Source organism: Capricornis sumatraensis, chromosome 16 (assembly GCF_032405125.1).
Source record: "Capricornis sumatraensis isolate serow.1 chromosome 16, serow.2, whole genome shotgun sequence".
Lineage (NCBI taxonomy): Eukaryota > Metazoa > Chordata > Mammalia > Artiodactyla > Bovidae > Capricornis > Capricornis sumatraensis.
The window spans coordinates 51,054,180-51,062,227 of NC_091084.1; the positions used below are offsets into that span (position 1 = coordinate 51,054,180).

The window sequence follows — 8,048 nt, forward strand, 5'->3', positions numbered from 1 at the left end:
CTCCTGCATCTCCTGCATTGGCAGAGGATTCTTTACCACTGAGCCACCTGCTGCTGCTGCTGCTGCTGCTGCTGCTAAGTCGCTTCAGTCGTGTCCGACTCTGCACGACCCCATAGACAGCAGCCCACCAAGCTCCGCCATCCCTGTGATTCTCCAGGTAAGAAGACTGGAGTGGGGTCCAATTTCCCTCTCCAACTGAGCCACCTGGGAAGCCCTTAAATTGGCATAATTTAAAAAAACAAAAAGTTAAAGTGAACATTGTCAGTGTATCTTCAGGCCTTGCCTTGACAGGCTAATGAGCACAACTTGAAATCAGGTGAAGCTTACTCTGTTCTACGAGACAGTGAAGGGATCTTCTCAATATTTAAGAATATTAATATAACCAATTATAGAAATCTGAATATAAAGTCAGTCTCCCATAGGGTTGAGAAAGCATTCACCATTTCCCTGAAAAGCTTAACATTTCTCAGTCAAGTTCAATCATCTCTTTAGAAGGGGAAAACAGTCATAATACTTGCTGAACCAGAATTACTATCAACATTCAAAAATCTGATAATATTCATTCAGCCACAAGCCTGTCTGATTTACTCATTAGTATCTTTTTTCAGATAAGCTATCAAGTTTTCCCTTTCTCCCTTCATAATACCAGCAGAGGTCATTTTTGTTCCAGGGGTGTATTTCTTGGAATTCACCAAGTACTCCATCAGCATCTCTCCCCAGGTGATGCCTTTGTTCTTGTTGGCATCTGTGTAAGATAAAGCAACAGGCTGAACTGTCTTTCACCCAAGCAGATCATGGCAATTTGGCCTAGTCTTATGCTTGCCTCCCTTCTTCTCAGTATGGCACTGGGCACACTTCTGAAGTAAAATCTTCTTGCTCTTCTCAACATCACCCATACTTAAGTTGTTCTGTCTCCTTATGTGACCAAGAGGTTCCTGCTCACAAGCAGAACATCCTTCTAAGTCTCTGCATTGTCACCCTATCATAGATAGGAGTGTTTGTTTTGAGCGAACCTGTAACTATTATCAGGCTTCCCAGGTGGCTCAGTAGTGAAGAATCTGCCTGCCAATGCAAGAGACGTGGGTTCAATCCCTGGGTCAGGAAGATTCCTTGGAGGGGGAAATGGTAATCCTCTCCAGTATTCTTGTCTGGAAAATTCCATACACAGAGGAACCCAATGGGCTATAATCCATATAATCAAAAAGAGTTGGACACAACTGAGCACTCAGATGGGCCATAGCTATTATCTGAGCTTTGCTTTTGGCTCAGTGGTAAAGAATCCACCTGCCAGTGCAAGAGATATGAGTTTGATACCTGAGTCAGTAAGATCTCCTGGAAAAGGAAATAGTAACCCATTCCAGTATTCTTGCCTGGAAAATCCCATGGACAGAAGAGCCTGGCAGGTTACATTCTATGGGGTCCCAAAAGAGCTGTACATGACTTAGCAACCAAACAACAATAGCTATTATCTATGAAGGAGGGTAAAGTTTTCAAGTTAGAGAAAGATAAGGTCTGAAGATTTTCCAGAAATCCTTTCTTTCTTTTTAACTACTGGGTCTGGAATGAAATATTTGTCCATACCCAGAATTGATTCATTAAAGGAAGTTTGAAAAGATACTCTTCTTGTCTATATACTTCTGTTATGAAGGAGGTAAAAGCTAATTCTTTCAAACAAAGGATAGGTCAACTGAGAGTAAATAGTGTGAGTGTGGTGGGTAAGAACCAGATGAGTTTTTTGTCACTTACTCTGAGTTAGGTAGTGTTCACATGTGGGATGAGACAGTAGGATTACCCCCATGTAATGCTGGCAAATACTAGCAGAGGATGATGTTCACAAAGTCCTCCCCTGGCCAGCAGGGCAACCACAGTATGAGAAATGGACGTAACTGCCTTATGCTCGTGGTGTTCAACAGGGGGGTTCTGTTAGGACATTTTAAGAAATGGTTGATTGGTTAATGACTCCATTGCTACTGAATAATGACCTTTATTTGTTAGTTTTTCAGTCAGCATTGATTAAAGTCCTTGTAGTCACAAAACACAGGTTCTAGGAATAGAGCACGACTCAGGGATGACTTCATGAAATTTAACACTTAGGACAGGAACTGGAAAACTATAGCCCTCACCAGCTCCACTTTGCATCATGGTTTTGTGCATAAACTTTTGTTGGGACACAGCCACACTCACAGGTCATATATCAACTATGCCTGCTTTCATGCTACTCAGCTAAGCTGATTAGTTGTAACAGAGATTGTATGGCCCAGAAAGCCTACAATATTGATGATCTGACCTTTTATAGAAAAAGTCTGATGATCCTACAACTAGGAAGAGCCATACACTAAATGTCTTACACAATCGGTACACAATTGGTCAATCAGATACCTTTGAGTCAAGTCCTCATAGTAATTGTCTTAGAGTCAAAACTAACTCGGTGTCACTAAATAAACTGCTTAGGGCCTTTAAGCCAAAGAGTTTTCCAAACTGACTTCCTACCCTGAAAAGTGGCCCAAGTGTTGTATTGTTGCTGTTCTTTGAATTCTGATGTAGGAGGCCACAGCATGGAGCCTGTTTTTTTTTTTTTAATAGAACTCTGCCTGTCTCATCTGGATGTCTGCCTGTGTGTATATCTGCATATTTCTGCAGAAGAAGAAAAGGAGATTCTCATGTAAAATGCAAATATACTGACTCTGAATACCCACCACACTGGTCAGTCCAAGTGTGTATGAAGTCCCAAGAAAGACAGGGCACAGGAGGTCGAGGCCTGACTCAACCTCTAACCAGCCTGGCGCCCTTGGCTAGTGTGCTTGTCTCCCAGAGACCAGCCCTGTCCTGGGAGAGGTCACAGGGAAAGTACAGGCCAACCTTCCTCCTGGGGCCTAAGGAGATACTGGGGTCCTTAGCTTTGGGAGTCTAGAACCTAACAGCAGGGAGACGGTGGGGTCCTCCTCATAGTTGTCGCCTACATAGCCGTACCCCTTGAAGAAGCAGGAGCCCCTTTCCAGTGGGAAGAGCAAGGGCAGATCACTGCTCCCCACATCCACAGTGCCTGGGTCCCCAGGAATGGGTTCATTGGTGTGGTGTAGTGAATCAACTGCTTCCCTGAGGCAGGGCTTCCCAAGTGTGATGGAGGGATCTATGAGAAAGGTCAAGTGAATCGATTTTTGGTTATAAATTGAACAGAGAGAAATAATTACTATGACATTATTTTCCAAGATAGTTTTCCTTCAGCAGATTCTACTTTCAAAATTTATAAAATATTGTACTTGCAACTAGCATGTTCTGACCCTATTTTCAAGGACATAAATATGAATAAACATGAAGGTTAGCAATGTATTATATTGGAAAATGTTATTTGTTAAAATACCTGAATTCATTGTAGCTTACCATTAAGCCCAGTTCTTCCATCCAAAGGATTATAAATAATAATAACAATTTAATGCTATCACCTGCAGAGACTAGATCACCTTTCCAATGGAGAAACATTAACCATCCTATGATGTTGACTTCAGGGAATAGCTCTTCTCATCCTGTGTCCTTCATCCTGCTTGGGATCCCAGGATTGGAGAATTCCCAGTTTTGGGTTGCCTTTCCATTCTGTGCCATGTATGTTGTGGCTCTAGTCGGCAATATCACTCTCCTTCATGTAATTCGAACTGACCCCACCTTGCATGAGCCCATGTACCTCTTTCTGGCCATGCTGGCTACCACTGACCTGGTCCTCTCCACATCCACACAACCTAAAATGCTGGCCATACTCTGGTTTCACGATCATGAGATTGAATACCATGCCTGCCTCACCCAGTTGTTCTTCATCCATGCCTTTTCTTCAGTGGAGTCCGGATTGCTCATGGCTATGGCCTTGGACCGTTACGTGGCTGTCTGCTCCCCACTGCATCACTCTAGTATCCTGACCCCGGCTGTCGTGGGTAAACTGGGGGCAGGTGTGATGGTGAGAGGGCTGCTGTGGGTGAGTCCTTTCTGCTTCATGGTGTCCAGGATGCCCTTCTGCCCCAGTCGGATCATCCCCCAGTCATACTGTGAGCACATGGCTGTGCTGAAGTTGGTGTGCGCTGACACTAGAGTAAATCGTGCATATGGACTTTTTGTGGCCTTCTCTGTAGTTGGCTTTGACATTATTGTCATCAGTGTATCCTATGGAATCATTTTGAGAACTGTTCTGGGGTTACCCTCAAGTGAAGCCCAACTCAAGGCTTTTGGCACATGTGCTTCCCATATCTGTGTCATCTTGGCTCTTTATATCCCAGCCCTCTTTACTTTTCTTACCCACCGCTTTGGGCATCATGTGCCCCAAGTAGTACATGTCATGTTTGCTATTCTCTATCTCCTGGTACCTCCCATGTTCAACCCCATCATCTATGGAATTAGAACCAAACAGATCAGGGACAGGGTTATTCAAGGATGTTGTAGAAAAAACTCTCAACTCAAAGCATAGGATTTTAACCTCCCCAAGGTCCCCACTGTTAAGGCATTGATGATATAAATGCATAAAATTTGCCATGATGTCACAATATTTTTTTTCATATTTATTGAGTTATAGTGAAGTGAAACTCACTCAGTCTTGTCCAAATCTTTCAACTCCATGGGCTGTAGCCCACCGGGCTCCTCTGTCCATGGAATTCTCCAGTCAAGAATACTAGAGTGGGTTGCCACTTCCTTTTCCAGGGGATCTTCCTGAGGCAGAGATTGAACCCGGGTCTCCTGTACTGTAAGCAGACTATCATCTGAGCCACCAGGGAAGTCTGTACTGAGGTATATGTAACATACAAATAGTTGCAGATATTTCAGTTCAGTTCAGTCGCTCAGTGTCCAACTCTTTGAGACCCCATGGACTGCAGCACACCAGGCTTTCCTATCCATCACCAGTTCCCAGAGCTTACTCAAACTCATGTCCACCGAGTCAGTGATGTCATCCAACCATCTCATCCTCTGTCTCCCCTTCTCCTCCTGCCTTCAATCTTTCCTAGCATCAGGGGCTTTTCCAATTAGTCAGTTTTTCACATCACGTAGCCAAAGTATTGGAGTTTCAGCTTCAACATCAATCCTTTTAATGAAGATTCAGGACTAATTTCCTTTAGGATGGACTGGTTGGATCTCCTTGCTATCCAAGGGACTCTTGAAAGTCTTCTCTAACACCACCATTCAAAAGCATCAATTCTTTGGCACTCAGCTTTCTTTATAGTCCAACTCTCACATCCATACCTGCCTACTGGAAAAACCGTAGCTTTGACTAGATGGACCTTTGTTTGTAAAGTAATTTCTCTGCTTTTTAATATGCTGTCTAGGTTGGTCATAGCTTTTCTTCCAAGAGTAAGAATCTTTTAATTTCACAACTGCAGTCAACATCTGCAGTGATTTTAGAGCCCCCCCCCAAATAAAGTCTCTCACTGTTTCCATTGTTTCCCCATCTATTTGCCATGAAGTGATGGTACCAGATGCCATGATCTTAGTTTTCCGAATGTTGAGTTTTAAGCCAACTCTTTCACTCTCCTCTTTCACTTTCATCAAGAGGCTCTTTAGTTCTTCTTTGCTTTCTGCCATAAGGATGGTGTCATCTGTGTATCTGAGGTTATTAATATTTCTCCTGGCAATCTTAATTCCAGTTTGTGCTTCATCTAGCCTAGCATTTTGCATGATGTATTCTGCATATAAGTTAAATAAGCAGGGTGACAATATACAGCCTTGAAGTACTCCTTCCCCTATTTGGAACCAGTCTGTGGTTCCATGTTCAGTTCTAAACTGCTGCTTCTTGACCTGCATATAGATTTCTCAGAAGGCAGGTCAGGTGCTCTGATATTCCCATCTCTAAGAATTTTCCACAGTTTGTTGTGATCCACACAGTCACAGTCAAAGGTTTTGGCATAGTTTATGAAGCAAAAGTAGATGTTTTTCTGGAACTCTCTTGTGTTTCTGATGATCCAACAGATATTGGCAATTTGATCTCTGATTCCTCTGGCTTTTCTAAATCCAGCTTGAACATCTGGAAGTTCACAGTTCACATACTGTTGAAGCCTGGCTTGGAGAATTTTGAGCATTACTTTGCTAGTGTGTAAGATGAATGCAATTGTGAGGTAGTTTGAGCATTCTTTGGCATTGTCTTTCTTAGGGATTGGAATGAACACTGACCTTTTCCAATTTTCATTTTAATAAAATTTAATTTTATTTGATTAATTTCATTTAATTAATCATATATTTAATGCTTACATTTTGATGAATTTGGGCATATGCACACATCCATGATACCATCACCACAGTCAAGGTAATATAAGCATGTATCACATTTGTATTTGTATTCTTACTCATCTCTCTTGTCACAATCAGTGGTGAATAAGATTCTAAAATTCAGCCTGTCATGTTTTAAAAGCCAATGTTAAAAAAAAAGTATCAACATCAGATGAAGGTGTTTAAAGAGAAATCAGGAGTATGTTTGCTTTTCTGAGAAGAAACAGCTATTGGAGCATAAAAGTGCCTCCAGAAATAAATGTGTGTTCTGAAGGACCATTGTCAAAATTCCAAAATTTTAAGGTTGCCTGGAATTTTGATCCCCTTATCAGGAAATCAGTTAATAGTTGTGAGTCTCTTCCTTTTTCTTTTAAAAATCATTTTACGGTTATATAACTTGAGACAGTAAAATGGGAATATCTTAATACACAGTTTAATGAGTTCTGACACACGTGAATGTCTGTGTGGTGACCTGCCCAATTAGGATATAGAAAACCCCCATCACTTCATAAAGATTTTTGCTGTGTCTTTTATTTAAACACTCCCCTCTTCCCAAGCAGGTAAATCCTAATCTGAGTTCTTTCTCTTACTACAACTTGAGTTTAGTTATTTTTTCCCTCTCACTAAAACTTTAGTCTGGTGTCCCACTCAGTATAAAGCTTTTCAGATTCATTCATACTGTTGCATGAATGAATGATTCATTTCCTATTCTTGCTCAGGAGTATATTTTATTTTTTATACATATCTCAATTGTTATATCGTTATCTTTCTCTCTTGCTTCACCTTCTACCATTCTAGTCTTTTGCTTCCAAACATATCCACTTCTTACTGCTCTTAGGGCTTTGTTTTAATCATGCCAGTTCTCTGCATGGTTTGCTTCTAGAACTTTCTACGTCTCATCATTCTGTAGTTTTCAACTAATACCACCCTATCAGTGAGTTATTTTTTAACCTGTGTATCTTAAATAGATTCTGCCCCTTATTATTTTCTTTCAACACATTTTATTTTCCATGTATCTTAGCCCAATGTGTAATTATTTAAATTATTTATTTATTCCTCTGACTTGAATATAAATTCATGAAGGCATAAAATAATTGCTTACTATTCTATCCCCAAAACTAGCTCACACACACACAAAAAAAAAACCCTCACTGAGTGAATGAATGAATTTTGCCTGTGTGATACCATTGTCCTAACAATTTCACTATAAATCACAAGATGGCATTTCCATGTATATTATCCCCTCATCCCTCCAAAACTGGATCCAAGTCCTAAAGGCCCCTTTCATTTATCCCCATTGAAATTTTGAAGATTTCTGTTGGTCAAATGAGATAAGTTCACTATATAAATAACAATTTCCCTCATTCTCTTCTTTTTAATTAACAAATGTAAGATATTTGAAACATTTTAAAATTTCTGTTCAAGAAATGATTTATTGAAGAACTGTCTGCACCAAACATTCTGTAAGAGGATGGGAATAGAGTGGAGAACAAGAGAAACTGTCCATCAGAGCATTTAAATAGTAGGAGAGAATCAAAATAAACATCCTGAATACCTACAATTCCAGCTCCAGTATAAAAACTTAGTACTTGAGCTATGCAGCTGTCTCCTGCACTCAGTCGTGTCTGATTCTTTGTGACCCCATGGACTGTAGTCTGCCAGGCTTCTCTGTCCATGGGATTCTCCAGGCAAGAATACTGGAGTGAGTTGCCATTTCATCCTCCAGGGAATGTTCCCAATCCAGGGACTGAACCTACAACTCCTGTGTCTCCGGCATTGGCTGGCAGATTCTCTACCACTGCATCATCTCC

At 41.0% G+C, this 8,048-nt stretch overlaps 1 protein-coding gene and 1 pseudogene across 1 annotated transcript; one reads left to right on the forward strand and one right to left on the reverse strand.

Annotated features, from left to right (window-relative positions):
- Positions 1-584: 584 nt before the first annotated feature.
- LOC138092985 (cytochrome c-like) lies at positions 585-896 on the reverse strand (annotated as a pseudogene).
- A 2,594-nt stretch (positions 897-3,490) lies between these two features.
- On the forward strand, positions 3,491-4,450 carry LOC138092189 (olfactory receptor 52R1-like). The gene has a single exon (XM_068988028.1). The coding sequence runs from the start codon at positions 3,491-3,493 to the stop codon at positions 4,448-4,450; it is 960 nt and encodes a 319-aa protein (XP_068844129.1).
- The last annotated feature ends 3,598 nt before the right edge of the window (positions 4,451-8,048 follow it).

Coding starts and splice junctions, on each gene's coding strand:
- LOC138092189 (XM_068988028.1), top strand. CDS start 3,491: ATGATGTTGACTTCAGGGAATAGCTCTTCTCATCCTGTGTCCTTCATC.